The sequence below is a fragment of the Antedon bifida genome, chromosome 4 (assembly GCF_963402885.1).
Source record: "Antedon bifida chromosome 4, ecAntBifi1.1, whole genome shotgun sequence".
Taxonomy (NCBI): domain Eukaryota; kingdom Metazoa; phylum Echinodermata; class Crinoidea; order Comatulida; family Antedonidae; genus Antedon; species Antedon bifida.
The window spans coordinates 25,197,019-25,214,435 of NC_136229.1; the positions used below are offsets into that span (position 1 = coordinate 25,197,019).

General features: G+C 35.1%; 2 protein-coding genes across 3 annotated transcripts; both read left to right on the forward strand.

Annotated features, from left to right (window-relative positions):
* Positions 1–347: 347 nt before the first annotated feature.
* LOC144839726 (bystin-like) lies at positions 348–6,642 on the forward strand. The gene is made up of 10 exons (XM_078695197.1): positions 348–546; positions 855–946; positions 1,208–1,298; positions 1,656–1,788; positions 1,931–2,070; positions 2,357–2,454; positions 2,979–3,057; positions 4,414–4,479; positions 5,691–5,899; positions 6,233–6,642. The coding sequence occupies exons 1-10, from the start codon at positions 397–399 to the stop codon at positions 6,444–6,446; spliced, it is 1,272 nt and encodes a 423-aa protein (XP_078551323.1). The 5' UTR covers positions 348–396; the 3' UTR covers positions 6,447–6,642.
* A 3,333-nt stretch (positions 6,643–9,975) lies between these two features.
* Positions 9,976–16,713, forward strand: LOC144840123 (patched domain-containing protein 3-like). Of its 2 annotated transcripts, none has more exons than XM_078695793.1 (3): positions 9,976–10,151; positions 12,671–13,664; positions 13,945–16,713. In XM_078695793.1, the coding sequence occupies exons 2-3, from the start codon at positions 12,692–12,694 to the stop codon at positions 15,669–15,671; spliced, it is 2,700 nt and encodes an 899-aa protein (XP_078551919.1). In that variant the 5' UTR covers positions 9,976–10,151; positions 12,671–12,691; the 3' UTR covers positions 15,672–16,713. The 2 variants fall into 2 exon arrangements, with proteins under 2 accessions (XP_078551919.1, XP_078551920.1); XM_078695794.1 differs by having other exon boundaries at positions 9,976–10,147.
* The last annotated feature ends 704 nt before the right edge of the window (positions 16,714–17,417 follow it).

Here is a 17,417-nt window from a genome sequence, read left to right on the forward strand (position 1 = left end):
GTCCGCACTACTGAAGAGAAACTTATTTCTTTGATGATTATGGATGACGATAGTAATTATCAGTTTGCCGCCCTCTAAATTTAGACAGTTCTGCTGGACAATTACTGTATCACAGTTCGTTAACATCTGACAGATAAGCGTTTTTCACTAAGTTTTTATCCCGAAAATTATCTTTTATGTTTTTAATATTAATGCTTATGAGTATTTAATGTTTTGAATTAATATTTTGAACACTTTGAAAGCACTAGAGCACGATAAACATTGATTCAGCAGAAGGTAAAACGAATAGTTAACACATTTGTTTGTTTGTTGACGCCTTTAACAACTCAGCGCAAAGTGTCCACATGTGTTTTTGTTGTGTCGATTCTGTGTATGGAGTTGTTAAAAAGTTAAGAAATGGGTAAATCTAAAAAAGGAAAAACAAGAAAAGGAGCTGGGGATCCTGTCTACCAAACTACCTCATTGTCAGAACAGATTCTTGAAAATAAATCTGTTCGAGAAAGTCAGAGAAATAAGATAAGAAAGCGACAAGATGATGATGAAACGGTAGGCCAATCAATAATGAAATGTGTGTGGGCAGCAGCTGTCGATCTGCCTGTCTGTGTACATCCAGCACCGCCGGACCAGACCAGTCCGATCTGGGAAATCCAATGTGCTGGCCTAACCTTATTTTTGAAAATAATACATAAACATACATTGAATTTATTAGTACAGTACTGTATTTTATCAAATAATTAAAAGGTCACTTTGTTTGCAAATTAATATCTATAAAATTATAATAATAAGACATTATTTATTAATTTATGTTATTATGATTTTCTTTGTATGTTACCTGGATTTTTTTTTCAAAGTAGTATGTGGATGAAAAGCTTTCTCGAAAAATCCTTGATCAAGCCAGACAGCAGCAGGAGGAATTAGAGGTTGACTGTGGGATTACTACATCTAGGTATTTAATCACCTTTGAACTTAATTAACTTGAATTAAAAACACTACTTTTAATTTATTTCTAAGTTATACACAATTAAAAGACACTGTAAATATATCTTCCGAACCTATTACACTCTAAATAATCTCTGACTCATAAACAACTGTGCGGCCGATTTTGTTTGTTTGATGTAAAAGATGCATACCATGTATCATATGCAACAATAGATTGAAAAAAAAAAACACCTATTTCTTTAATTTTGATCACTTTCTATTTTATCAGGAAAAAAACAACAAGTTTGGGGCAATCAACAGGCTCAGATGAAGAAGAGGAGTTTAACGAAGATGATGATGAATATTATGAAGAGGTGGTTGTAAGTATTTACAGTACGAAAATACAGTCAGAGACACTAATACAGTCAATGTAATTAATTAATTCCTCGGTGGATCCGTGTGGAAAGTTTAATTTCAGTCCTGTCTGTCGGTCACCATATTTCAGATATGCAATTACCAAAGTATGTCATGTTTGTTCACTGTGCCTATGCAGGAATATTGGGTTATTTCCCTGCTCCCCACCTCAACACAGTTTGATGGTTTCTAGCAACAGCCAATAACACATCGATTGACCTGACCTAGGTAGGTCGGCGGTCTTTGAAAGCTCCTAACTATTACATTATAAAAAACTGCATTGGGATTTAAGGATGTGAATTACGTATTTTTATTTCGATAAGGAAATTGACGAGGATGATGAGAAAGCCTTGGAAAACTTTATGAACAAGTCCGCACCAGCGACAAGGACACTAGCTGATATTATAATGGAAAAACTGACGGAAAAAAAGACGGAAGTTGCATCTCAAATGTCAGGTTAGTCTTACATGGTGTTTTTTGTTGTTGATATTTTGACATTGAGTTACAGTAGAACCCTGTTTAAGGGGACACCTTCAGGACCAAAGAACTGTCTTCATAGTTCCATTGTAATGATGTCGCCATATTGTTCTCCATACAGATATGACTGCAGGTGTCATCGACTTGGATCCTAGAGTCATTGAGGTGTACAAAGGTGTTGGTCAGATTCTCAGCCGATATAGAAGTGGCAAACTTCCAAAAGCCTTTAAAATTGTACCAAGTTTACAATCATGGGAACAGGTGGGTAAAGAAAACCGATACCAATTAATCACTTACTATAATTTAACATTTTATATGTAATTCAGTTTACCTACACGTGTTGGGGAATGGAGTGTAGTCTGAAATACCCCATATTGCAGGCTATTTCAACAGTTGCTGGTACCCATTTTTCTCCTGGCTGAAAAAGAACACAATACAATGATAAACACATAGTGCGCCAACATTCAGTATAGAATTACACAGTCAATAATGATTCTGATTCGCAATACTACTGTACTATATAAACTTTGACCTTTGCATTTGGTAGGTGTTATACTTGACTGAACCGGAGAGATGGACTGCAGCTGCTATGTACCAAGCTACAAGAATCTTCAGTAGTAACCTAAATGCGAAGATGGCACAACGGTAATAATAATATTTACCTAAAATGATATAAACCTTTAAAAATGTTCCAAATGCTAGTTTTTTTAGCTGAGTTGAATTCTGAGCTGTGCATGTTAAGGCAGTGACAACGTTTACTATACCTAAAGAGCCAACAATATCGGCATGGGTTTAAGGCCGAATCGCTCCTAGTTCTGGTGGTGGAACAAGTCTTCTCGGATAAGGACTATACACCGTAGGTCCAGTGTACATAGTTTGTCCGTGTGTAAAAAACCATGTTTAAAGCACCCAGTTATTCGAGACGAGTAGGGTTTACTCTGACAAACTGGTTCACAAAATAGCCTCTGTATCAGGGGGATTACCACCTTAGACAGTGATTAATTTACTATTGGTAATCCTTGGCCATATGTGCCTAAATACATTTTTAACAAATTTAACAAAAAAGTTTATGTCACAGTTATGAATATGATATGACAAATGCGGTTCAGATCTTAAATATTTTGAGCATTCTTTTTTTACTTTAAATTATTTTATTGTTTTTTTATTAGGTTTTTTAATTTAGTTCTGCTGCCTCGAGTAAGAGACGATATTGCAGAGTACAAGAGACTGAACTTTCATCTATATATGGTATTTCATTTTTTTTTAAATTTTAACATTTTAATTGAATATAATAATAACAGTACAGCAAAGTAAAATTGAAATTAATTCAAACTAACTGAAAAGTAAAGACTGAATGCTAGACAATTGTCGAAAAACATTAAAAACAAAATTAGTCAATGTACAACATACCTATAGTAAAATTTAAAAGACATCAACACCCTTTATTATCTCAAAGCTTCAATGGGTTTTCAGAATGTAGAACTTTGTAAGAAAGAATTAGGACCAATTATGTACTAACTTGACAAAATGAAACAGCATAGCCAAACAATAGAGGGTGCTACAATCTTCAGAACCAGATTCTGGTTTTAAAATTTTTAGTAAATCAATTTTAGCAAAATTAATCAAATTTCAAGGTAATTGAATATTATAACATTTTATTTATTAATCCATATGGTGAAATTAACATTAATTAGGTGAATAGTAAATGGACAAACTAATAATAAATAACATTAATCAACATCTGCTTGAACAAGTTGCTTAAAAATGATTTTGAATTTAATTAAACAACAGAATACAACAAAATACACTAATGTTGACATTATTCATGTTTCCATGTGTGTGTGTGATTAGTTTTTCGGTTTATTTAAACATTGTGTTATGCATAAGAATATATTTGTTGAAAATACATTAACATAATTTTGTGTGAACAACTAAAATTGATTTTTCAGTATTAACAGGTCTATTTTATTGCTTTATAATAATCTCAAAGGCACATTACTAAAAATATGACAATGCTGGATCTCAATGAGACACAACAAAAAAAATAAGCAAAAACTAAAATCAAAATGATAAAGTAAAACAGCCAGAAAGAAATTGCAGAGCTTTCGGGCAACACCAGCACTTCCTCATAAATATTGTAATGAATAGATATTCTACTATGATTGGAATCTGTATTCAACTCTTGCAGATTCTAAAGTAAAGTTCTTAGAGGTGTTTTATACTTTTTTTTTAATGAATGTATTATGTTTTTCTAGACTTTACCCTTTAAAGAAACATTTTTAAGTTTAATTATTAGCAATAGTTCTTCATGCTTGATTTTATTGAATGTTTTTTCCTAAAAATGAATTTTAGCAAATTTAAGAAGAATCTGAAGCTCTGTCTACTATCAAACTAGTTTGGCTAAAAAAGTGTGATGTGCCCAAATATGGTATAGTAGTAGTGATAAATATGGTAGTGATATGATATCATGTCCATATATGGGCACATCACATTTTTTTGACACATAAAGTTTGACGGTGTAGACAGAGCTTAAAGTTCACCAACTATATTAGTGGTAGTTTTCATGATTTCATTGAACGTATTTATGTTTTTCCGGGATTTTAGGCTTTAAAGAAATCTCTATTCAAGCCTGCTGCATTTTTCAAAGGGATTCTGCTACCATTGTGTGAGGTTAGTGACAATGACATCATATTGTTCTCTGTATTATTCATGAATCCCTTTTATAGAATAGACATTATTTGTATGGCATCCATTTATATAATTCCTATTTGACAGTGTACATGTACACCAATTACAGTGTAAAATATATACTTTATAACCATGGAAGAATTATTTAAATTATTTCATGTTTCGAATATAGTCCCATGGGGTCTGAGTACAAAATTTGACGAACATTAGGAGGTGGGATTATACTGAGATTGCATTAACAATTGGATTGACCAAATTCTTGTGTCCACATTTTGTCTAAAATTAGGGGTGGGGATTACAGTGCAAGATTATATTTTACCATATAACCTTATACATAGCATAAAAATGATATTTAAAATTAATTATTTACATATTTTAGACAGTTATTTTTTTATAGTTTAAGTTAAAAATGTCAAAAATATGAAAATTACCATGCTATACAATGCATCCACTCTTCTCATTAAATTTGTGCCCAAAAGGCATCAAATTGTAAATGATGGCAAACTCATGCAAGGCAAAACAACCACATCCAAAAAGACTCCTTTCCTATACAAATTTCCACCATGATTTTAGTATTATGTGACCCAGTCATAACAAGATATAATACATGGTTTAGAAACCACACAAACGATTGAAATGACTTTCCACATACAGAGTCAAAAGTAACAACTAGTTCCTGGTATCTATTTCAAAGGCCAGCCAACAAAAACAAATTATATAATAATTATCGATCTATGTTTTTTTAAAATTTTTTTTATGTAATATTATACACTTTCTTATATAAGTGAGGGGATAGTTCAAATTACACAGTGAAATACCTACTCTTTTGTGTACATGTTGTAAATAGAGTGGCTATTATTAAACAAAAATATGAAAAATAAACGGTTTGGCAAAAAATGGTTGTGTGTACGACCAATGCAATCTCACAACAGGACACTGAGCTTGCCTTGCAAAGATAGGAACCCGTAACAGTCCTTTGATCTTACTACTATACTATAGTATGTACATATTCTGTCTGTTAAAAGGTGTGGAACTGATCGTGTCGCATCCACAGATAAACCCTTTGATCTCTGGAGCTCAGCATCCTGTCTTGATACGACCTAATGGGAACCGAGCTTGAAACTATCAAGGATTAATTAATAATAATGTATATTTCCGTAAATTAAAATATATTTGCTTTTATTCCTTTCTAGTGCGGGACGTGTACGCTGAGAGAGGCTACTGTCGTGGGTAGCATTGTAAGCAAGTGTTCTATCCCTGTTTTACATTCAAGCGCTGCTCTGCTCAAGATCTCAGAAATGGACTACACCGGTGCCAACAGTATATTCCTCAAATTATTACTAGATAAAAAATATGCTTTACCGTACCGAGTCATTGATGCCGTTGTTTACCATTTTCTCAGGTAATCCATAGACTGTATAGAGTACTTTATCAATACAATACAAAGAATTTTCATTTATCTAAAAGAAAAAACCCAAATGAAGGCCAAATAGGGTTTTTAAACATTTCATAGAAAAGAGCCAAATAATTAAAACAGTATAAAAACAGTAGGAAACTATAAACTGGAAAAAAAAAACATACATAAAACAATAAAGAAATGTACTTGATCGATACTAACCCCCATTTCTTTAATGCTTTTTTCCATTGTCATATGGTATTCTTTTCGGAGTGTCGTTTTTGTCCGATATTCAATATAAATCTGAGAAATTCAAACAATTACTTTCTTTTTTTTAAGGTTTGTGAATGATAAAAGAGTGTTACCAGTTTTATGGCATCAGAGTTTGCTAACCTTCGTTCAACGATACAAAGAGGATATATCAAGCGAACAAAAGGAAGCTCTGATGGAACTTTTGAGGGCGCACCCTCACGAAACTATCACGCCGGAGGTTAGGAGAGAATTAATGCACTCAAAATGTAGAGATGCAGAAGACATGGTAACAGAAGCATAATATTTAAATGAAAACAAAGAAGAAAACAAAAAGAAAACAGACTGAGAAGACGAAAAGATAAATTATTGTCCTCATAAAAACTAATTTGTTTTAATGTCACATAATAGTTATTCTATTTTTAAATATCATCATCATTTTTTTTTCTATTCTATGGAAGTGAATAACTTTATTAAAACTTAAAAATGGCCTATTCAAATTCTGTTTTTATTCATCTTCATTTTGCATGTTTTTTGGGGGGCAGTATAAGGAAAGTGTTAATGTCTTTTAATTTTAATATTTGTGATATGTGTATACCTTTAGCGGGTCTAATACTCATATCTGAGATTCAAATATGATGGTCATCACAAGAAATGGCATGGGTTCATACTGTAAGATAGAACCACCAAATCTATTATATAAAAACTTGTGCGATAACCATTATAAAAACATAGATATAAGGTTTATGGTGTTTTGTTGTACATTATTTCTAAAGCTTTCCCTGGCAACGCAAGGAAGTAAGCGCATCGTAAGTGATTTGACCAATCACAAGCGATGGGATTATTTGAACTGTCTAATTTCTAAGCTTTGATTGGTTGTTGGGTTTTTGTTTTGCCGCGAAATAGTAGATTGAAAGACTCGAGCTCATCGCGATTTTATCTGCACACAGTGTCCCTGTTAAATGCACTTAATACCTTTTGTGCGTATGGATCTATGTTACAATTTATTCATGCGTGAATTTCCATCTTTTTTAAAGAAATATTCTACATTTGTTTAAAGGTTACAGCACTATTTACCATTATTTTCTCTGCCGTTACAAACGTTGGATTGCTATTTCCTTGATATTAAATATTTATAAAATCTAAAACTGAAACCTGATGAATTGCAACTAGTAAAGCGAAAGTATAGGCCTGGTATTGCAATAACTTTCGCTTGTTCCTAACGTATGATACAGTGTTAGAATGGAAATGCGTTCCTATAAAGTTTAAAACTTGCACAATAGCGATCATATACGATAAAACTAAATACTGTATCAATCAATCAAACTTAGTTCCGACTTGGACGCAACGTAATGCTAATGACGTGCTATTTTATATTCTACCCCAAAAAAACCCCGAAACTTATGATGTAGCCTAAACTGTTCTGAGGCATTCGTCATGATTAACGATTATAATAACCCTCATAACGGAGTTTTTCGACGGTTTGAATGGTCACATACCAAGGGATGTCTCCTGAGATCACCGCGGAGTTTGATGTGAAAGGGGTATGGCGCAACGTAATGCTAAGTAGGTGCTAATTTATATTCTACAAAAAAACGACCGAAACTCATGAGCGTGTCATGTGTAATAACTCTCATGAACAGTAACCCTAAATACTTTCAAATACTTGCATAATATTAACCAAACTTTGGTAAGTAACAGGAACTAATAAAACAGTGATATGCCGTAGTGGTTGCAGACAACATACTTTGATTCACAAACAGAACGTCTGAGACTCTGAATCGGTGTAGTACACAGTGGCTTAGATGACGGAAGGAAAAGTAAAGAAGTTCCGCTCACTGGATGGTATGAAGAAGGATATCAGTCTGTCTATTGAAATAACCACATTACACACTCAAGTATATCTACCGATCTTATAGAAACAAAAGGTAACGGATCTACAGTGTTTCGGAACACTAGGTTCTAGACTGTGTTTCTACTTAACATAAAGATAAAATTTGTTAACACATGGTTCCATATGATACGTAGGCCTATTATAGCACGTGAGCTCAGAAACTTTTCCAGACGAAAACTGAAATGCCGACTGATGGACAAACATAAAAATGACTAGGCCTAATTAAATACAGACTTGGGCATTATCACGGGACACCGTATACTTAAAATTCCAAATTGATGTTCCAAAAAAATATATAGGCCTACTCCCAGATTGATTATTAATTGATTGTATAACTTTTTTAAATGGCTCCGATCTATTTATAGGCCTACAGATTATAACGTATTTACATTTTCCACCCTTCTCCATACCCATGATTGTTTTGTAAATATCAACCAAACTCAAAGAAGAGTGTGTTAATTTCACTGCTGCCGACAAAAATAAATAGTTGTACAGAAGATTTCTTCAGACGTGAACACTAAGCAAACTTGCCGTTCTGTCGTTATGTTTGCTTTTTAGCCAGAGTGGGTATTCGATTCTAAACCACAATTCTGATTCCTTTTATTTCTTTTGCCAGCTTCACGACTTCCTCAAACATCTTCAATCTTCAAAGACATATGAAGAGATAGTTTAAAGGATTATGTTCATTTGCATTTTTAAGAAATATTTCAGCTATCTTGGTAATTCTTTAACTAGAAAATAATTCGTTATTAATGATTTCTGTCTCAGAAAAAAAAGAGTGAGATTGAGCCTCTCGGCGCGTTTTATAATTTGTGCCTTGACAACCCTGCATTCTACCATGAACTAGAAACCAACATGTACAGCACCAATCCAGCGAAACTCCGTCTAACACCACGAGTATGCCTAACAATTCATATATTGTCTCTGTGTTTGATGTAATGAGATAACGCCTCATAACAGTTTGACAACTTCAGTAAAGTCACTGCAGTAACTGCAGTACACTTTTGACATGATCCCTTAGGCCTGTATTACCAACCAAATGAATATTGTTGAACCAAAGACAGGCAATTAAACCGTGTTAATTATTAACATCTAAACGTTATATTTAAAATGGCATAGCATGTAAAAATCTTATTTATTATTTTAGACGGTAGGCCCAGATTAAAAATGGCATTTTGAAACAATATTTCCTTGTTTCAAATGCTTTAAGCCTCAATCTAATATTTGACACAGTAATTTTAATGTACTGTATCACCTGATGTGTCCTGAACTACAAGTGATATCGAACGGAAATAATTATTGATTTGGATGTTGGTTTAGGCAATGGCGAAATAAGTTAGGCCAGGGAAGAGTTTAACTCTTCCTTGGTTAGGCTAATGTATTGCATAGAAACACAGTGTGGTCTTTTGAAAGAGTTACAATTGGTCAGACTATTAGGTTGGTCACTACGACGTACGCGCAACGCAAGTTTGAGTTCGGATTATCTGTCCGCTGGTGTCGGGTCAAGAGGGAAACAAACTTTTAGTTATTAAATCAGAGAGTGTTAGGCCACGGGGCCAATCTCGAGGGGCCTTCTTTTCACGTACGTTATTAGGCCTATGTAATTGTATGTCATTTTTTGATACATACAATAGTAGGTCTACAAACAGCTTTATCAAATCATATTGCGAAAATAATGATGTACAATGGTTTAGAAATGAAAATGATGAAATGGGGTCTCAGGAAACCAGCAAGATTTGTATGAAAGAGTCTATTGTAATTTTAATTTTTTTAAAATTATAATTATACAGATAATTTAGTAGGCTAGATCCTTCGAATCCGTTTTCGTTTCGGGATCCGGTAATTAGATGATTCGGCTAAAATGGTGCAATCGCAGCCGGGTACTTATCCTGTTTTGTTTATTGTATGTTTTTTTGTCAGTGTTCATTCATCTATATAGTAATTTAACCATACAGCATACATATAGTATTGTTACGTGCTGACCCGTGACGCTCAATAATAAAGGCAGTATTGGATCTATTATTGTCATAATACGTAGAATTTTATATACAAAGGTTTAATATACTGTATTTGACGATTGGAATCATCAATGCCGGATTCTACAGATATCGGTAAGTAAGCAAGCTTATATTCGTCAATTTTGAACATTTATCATTGATAACATAAGACTAGGCCTACTGTTCTATATAACGGTGGGATATGTTAACTATATTTTTGATATAAAAATCTCTCTGGTATAGGTGGGTCTCGTTTAAAATATCTATTATTCTTCAGCCATGCGTAACGAAGCTTCAATGTAAATTCAAGTGATTTCATTTTAATTTTCACTGAAAAATTAATATAGTAATTGTTAGTTCATGGTTGGTTTATATAAAATGAGTCACCAACGCAAGGGAGTTGTTCAACTCCCTATCACCACTTAGTTGGTGAATCCACGATTGGAATAGTGTCCTCCCCCCACCCCGCGGAATGTAAGGAGTCACTGAAACGTACACCTATGTTTTCTACCTCGCCACCCCCAACTCCCCGGATCCGCCCGATCTCCTTTTATAATTATTATATACTACGTCAATAGGCCTAGCTAATATATCCAGATATCTCAGATCATATAAAACAACTACCTGTTGACATGGAGGTTCTATATCATGAAACTTAGTTTAGGTTCTAGACCGAAATTAGTAAAACGATAAATATGTTGGAACATATGACGTTATATACATAATATAATACATGAGCTCGTATTTTGACAAAAATCGAAACGCTGACATGGTGGATTAACATATAAAAAGAGACAATAAATACAGACTTGGGGCAAGTCTACATGAAACTATACATAAGAAACATGATTCCCGACAGACTTTAATTTCCTATTATATCCACACATCAACAACAGGTACATTAAAAATGTATGTATGAATGAATTAAACCAACAGGGGGTCACAAAAGTTCACACCATTCTTTCCTTTTACGTCATATATTGGTAGTCAAACTTACTTTGTAATGGATCTCTTGATGTAATCGGCAAGGTGATTTTTACAGTCGTTTCAACCACGGTATATACCCTCCATCATCCCAAGCAAGCTAGAACATTAGTAGGCCTAGAGCTACAATAGATCATTAGCACAGATGTACCGGCAGGTACCCTATTGTACCAGAAAAAGCTCAGCCATTTTAAGATTTTATAGCCAAAAGTGTAATTTTTAGCTAGCATTATAGCCTACATTCATGGTCAAAATCCCCTCTACATTTGGAAAAAATCGAATTCGAATGACCGGTATTTAACAATAATGGTTCGTGAATTCCAGGAATGACATTACTTCAGTAGAATTGGGATTGGAAATGGATGGATGCCAATTTGTTGGTATGGTACCAAAAATGAAGATAGTATATGTGACATGTGAGATGGTTTTATCCAAAAAGTCTCGACGCCGTTTGTGTTTTTACAATGTTTTATGGAATTTAATAAAAATGTGTATTTGATCAGGTCTAGAAAAGGGTGCTAATGCTTGAAACGCAACACGAGGACGAACATGACTTGTTATTGGTCATCTCACTGTTACGTCTACTGGACGTCCGTGTGCGTTGCGTCTAGTGCGAGCCAAGGAGAGGGATGGGGATGTGTTCGCACCACCATAAGCGGCCTTTAAAAACACCCTTCCTATATTTCAAGAAACCAATGCATGCTACTAATGTATGCAATAAATATTAAATCCAGTCGACACCAAACCATATGTACGAGGACGTACACACACAAGGGCTTCGTGGAAGATTTTTTTCTGTCATAAGCACTAGCATCATTATAATGAAATGTTGACAATTAGTGCGTAGTTAAACCTACCATTATAATAAATCGATGTGACTGTATAAATTATACCTAGGCCTATACCGGTAAGAATCAGTTTCATGTTAGTGTTTTTATTGTAAAGTAAATAACTGTATACAATATGGTAGATCAATTTGGTAAATATTCATAATTTACACATTATAATTAGGCTATCATTAATGAATGTACGAAAGCATGGAATCTCTTAAAGCTTGTTGCTATAGGCCTACGATGTAGGCGTTAAACGTCAATCAGAAAGCATTGTTACAAACAACAGTAGGCCTAATGTTTACAGTGTCGTGGGTGAGGATTGGGGAATTATCAACGTACTGTGAATAAATACTAATCAAAATCGTGTAATCTGTGCACACGCGAGGACCAAACAAACCGTTATACTGATATGATAGGAGCAGCAGACGTGTACTCGAGAAATAAATGCGTGTTGGATTATCATTCGTGTTACTGTAGCCTACTGATTATTATGCGTATTTTACATACAGCAACGGAAGCCTTAAAGCTAATTTATATTTTTCTGAAAGAAAACCTGTGTGTTTAAATGCTCTATTACGTACATTCAATCAATGACGTCATTGCACATCAAGAAACACATTTATTACAGTATCTCTTTTGTATCACATGTGGTACCTGTATCATGAACGGTTAGGTTGATGTTAGGTTATAATGGTACTGGGAGATACAGTATAGGTGAACACATGTGATGTTTTATTACCAAATATTCCTATGATACTGGAGACGTCTAGATACAGTACCGAGAATCGGGTAAAATAACCCTTGTTTTTTGTTCTTATAGGTTTGAAAGTTTTGATTCATCATGAAGGCAGATTGTATAGAAAGGCCGCTGGCCCGAATGTATTATGCTTATGGTTGTTGGCTTGCTAAACACCCTCTGCTAGTCCTGATCGTCTCCATAGTGGTGACTGGAATATTGGGAGCTGGAATCGCACTTCTAGAAATAGAAACGGACGCAGAAACACTATTTACGCCTGATCAAAGCGATGGTAAACTTGAACGAGAGCTTGAAGAAACGTTCTTTAACGACACAATGACTGTGAATGGCACTTTAGCCAATCGCTTAACAAGACCCACGGCAACTGCAAGCGTCATACTAGTTATCAAAGACCCGCGTAAGAGCATCATTGGCATAGATGCGATTCGGGATATTTTAAGAATAGACCAAGATATTAAAACTAAAATTAAAAGTATTGACGAAAGAACTTATTCGTCTCTGTGCCTGATGTACTTTGGAAGATGTCCTTCAAACGATATCATTGACGTGTTTCAGTACATCGACAGTGAAGATCAGTACATGACTCTAACGTACCCTGATGGCGTACTTGCCAATAAACCATATTTTATCGGTTCATCCATTGGAGGCGTGTATATTGTAAATGGAAACCAACTAGTCAACGGCACGGCTGTTAGACTATATTATGCATTGTCTTCAATGCCTAGCAGTTACGAATGGGAGGATGATTTTATCAAGTATATAGACGAACTGAAATCAACAGAAGTTGAGGCATATGGCGCGGTATCATCGTCACTTTCTAAAGCTCTTGATCAGGCTAGAGAGGATACCAACCCACAAATTGTTTTATGTATATTAATCCTAGTGACGTTTTCTGTGTTGAGTAGCACGAAATCTGACTGTGCACAGAATAAACCGATATTGGCGCTGCTAGGTGTGGTGTCAGCCGGCCTAGCCACTTTTTCTACAATCGGGCTAATGAGCTACTTTGGAGTGAAATTCAATGTACTGATTACTGCAACCCCAGTGCTTGTTATAAGTAAGTATGCGTGTAGGCCATCATTTCTGGTAATAAGAAGCCACTAAATAAACGTTGCAAAATGTTTGTTTGCAAGCTCTCGAGTAGGCCTATGTTCGAGGCTGCAAATCAAAGTTGAGTAATAATATATTATAAGTACTGTAATTTGACATCATCATCATGAAAGTCCGTGTTCTCACTCTTCCAATGGGTAGACTAATACACTCGCTGGTATTCTTCCTTGGCGTCATCCAAACATATTTTCATGCTTTCTTTCTTTCCTTATCTTTCCACGTTTTAGGCGTTGGTGTTGACGACATGTTCATCCTTCTTGCGGCATGGAGAAAGACCAGCATTCGAGCAAAGATTGAACACAGAATGGGAGAAGCGATGCAAGAAGCAGCCCTCTCAATCACAATAACGAGTCTAACCAACACTCTGGCATTTGCCTTCGGCGGAATATCGCCATTCCCTGCCGTGCAAGCATTTTGTTTATACACTGGTGTAGCTGTTATGTTTGATTTTGCATACCAGGTGACATTTTTCTCAGCTTTCATGGTTCTTACCGGAAAGCGTGAACGAGCTAACCGGCACGCGGTCACGTGCTTGACAATACTTCCCAAAAACAAATCGACATCAACCGCATATCAGATCTGCTGTTCTGGCGGCTCTGATAAATTAGACATTGGAGGCCAAGAAAAACATCCCCATGTCATCATGAAATTTTTCAGAGACGTATATGGCGAGTTTTTAATGAATGGATGGACAAAATTATTTGTACTGTTCATCTACTTAGCATATCTGTCGATTTCAATATTATTTATAACTCAAATGAAAATAGGAATTGAGCGACGACTATTAGCCCCGAAAGATACTGCCATCGAACGCTATTACACACAAGAAGCAGACACATTCAAACTGTTTGGTGCGCAGATTTGCATATTCTTTGACGAAGAGCTCGAGTATTGGAATAAATCTGTTCAAGACCAAATAAACAATGATATTGTTCAATTTGAAACAAGTGGTTTATATCACCCTCACCGGTTCACCACGTTTTGGCTGAAGGATTATTTAGCGTATTTGAATAATCCTCAAGCGATCGCAAAGCAGGATTTCATGCGTAATTTAAGCAGATTCTTGGCAGATCCTAGATATTTACAGTATAACCTAGATATAGTTTTTAACGAAAGAAATGACGGTATACTCGCATCTCGAGCGTACGTTTTATCAAAAGACATCGATACTTCTAGTCGTGAACAGGACCTCGCGAGGACATCTCGAGATCTAGCTGAACAATCAACTCTTCCAATGCATGTCTTCAATCCAGAATTCATTTACTATGATCAATACTTCTTTATATTACCCAACACGATTAAGAATATGATATACGCCGCAGTCGCCATGTTATTTATTTCATTACTTCTAATTCCAAGACCACTTGTTTCGCTTTGGGTCGTTCTCACCATCATTTCTATCGAGCTTGGAGTGTTGGGCTTTATGACGGCATGGAACATTAACTTAGATTTTCAATCTAGTATTTTTGTGACACTTAGCACGGGCTTTAGTGTTGATTTCTCCGCTCATATAGCGTACACGTACTCTGTAGCCCCATACAAACTGGGCAACAAGCGAACGATATATGCGTTGTACTCGGTTGGAATGCCAATGCTACAGGCAGGTCTTTCAACCGTTTTAGGACTTCTAGCCCTCAGCAACGCTAGCACGTACATTTTAAGTGCAGTGTTCAAAATCATATTCTTAGTGACTGTTATAGGTGTGATACACGGACTCATTTTCTTGCCTGTGTTTTTATCGGTTCTTGGGTCGTGGAAGAAAATTCGTCAGGTTATTTTACGTCACGAACCGATTGAACTTGAACAGTTAAATTCATCAGCACGAGATGTATACGTTGTTGATAATAATTCAAAAAATGCAACTGATAATGGAAGTACTTATGATATTAATATTAATGGGAAAGTAGAAATAGATGATAATTTTGCTATATTTGAAGACGAAACGTGTTTATAGTATTTAAATAATGAATAATACTGTGTAAACAGTTGGTGTCAGATGCAACTACTACTTGAACATGCCATGTGTTCTGCGCACGCTCAAATAACATTTACAATCTACTGATGCGTACGCATCGTAGTATTTTGGCGTTGCACTGTGCAATAAACAAGGTTACACGTAAAGAATCATGTCAAAATTATTCTACTGCAGGTACTGGAGTAACTAATTTTTCAACTGCAATAAAATGTGATTTTAATTTATCTTAAAGTAGAAGGCAGCCATTGCAATAACCAGTGTGTGATTAGCCAATATATAGCTTGCTAAATAATTGCATAAAGCATAGGCCACTGTTAAAATAAGTGGTAGTAACTGCAGTAGGATATTGGTTGACATTGTCCTTAACTTCACGTCCCGTCATGAGGATTGTGACCAAAGGAGAGAACGCTGGACCCGCCTCATTTTATATTGACGTCACTTCTGGTGGATTCTCATACGCTTAGCCTATCCTTTCCATGTCGTCTCTCATAAATTCATTCATAATTACTTAATTTAACTTCTGCGGCGCGAAGGGTTTTATGTTGTCGAACTCCTTGCCAAAATACCTAGCTAGTATTGTTCGATCCTTACAGTACATGTAAGGAAAGAGAGACATTTTTCCTTCCATAAAAACATAGCTTTAAAAAAGACTTAAAACACAAAACGCACACTAAATTTTGTATTAAATTGTTGTGCAGTATTGACACATTTTGGCTTTCAGAAATAGTGAGACATGGGGAACGCAGCTTACTCTATTTTAAGTCACTGAAATATACCTATTTTTTCGAGTAATATTTTAACCATAGGCCTATTTAAAATACTTTCTAATAATTATGCAGTTTTAAAATTATAATTTTATAAACAGTTTATCTATTATATAATACATTTTCAAAATTAATAACTCACATACTTAAATTAATTAAACGGAAATTATATAAGGTTAGGAATTTTAATAAAATAATTTGGGATTATTTTGTGTGTGAGTGTGATAGTATGTTATTTGTTTATATTCAATTATTTAAATCCTGGTAGAGCGGTTTAACCACGATACCCACCAGTTCGTAAATTGTGATGGCGCTAGTTACAATTCGTTATGCGTGAGTAATCACTTAACATTGTGCATAAACGGGCATAAATAGATCTTTACCCATCGTCCACTGTGAATACAATAAAGTGCATGAGTAAAGGCCAACTCAGACAGCTTGTACGACGAGGCCAGACGAAACGGTTGATTCGTCGGTGCTGTCTGAGTTGAATCCCGACGAGACGAGTCGTCTTGAGATAGCGTCGGGTGTAGTAGGTCGTCGCGAGAACATGTTTAACGTTGGCCTTAAGGCGTTATCATATTACACCATGTAAGCCAGAGATGTGGAATACGAATGAATTAAGCTGATTGTCGTAATTTTGTACGTCAGAATCGACTAAATGCTGAACACTTTATTACTATACTAGTATTATTTATTATTATATGCAACAAGAAAAATATATTTGAACGAAATGTCGCCACCATTCGCCTGAATGATGAATTTGCAGATATTAGAATTATTAGTTCATAAACCCGTTCATAAACCATGTGGTCTTAATTTAAAGTTTGTAGTTAAACGGACCGTGTGGAGATACATATACTCTGCCACAGTAGTTTCGAAGTGATGAAGTATAGGCCTGTATTTTAAGGTTCTTTTTTATCTCTTCAAAACCCACTCTACACTTCAATATAAGCTAAAA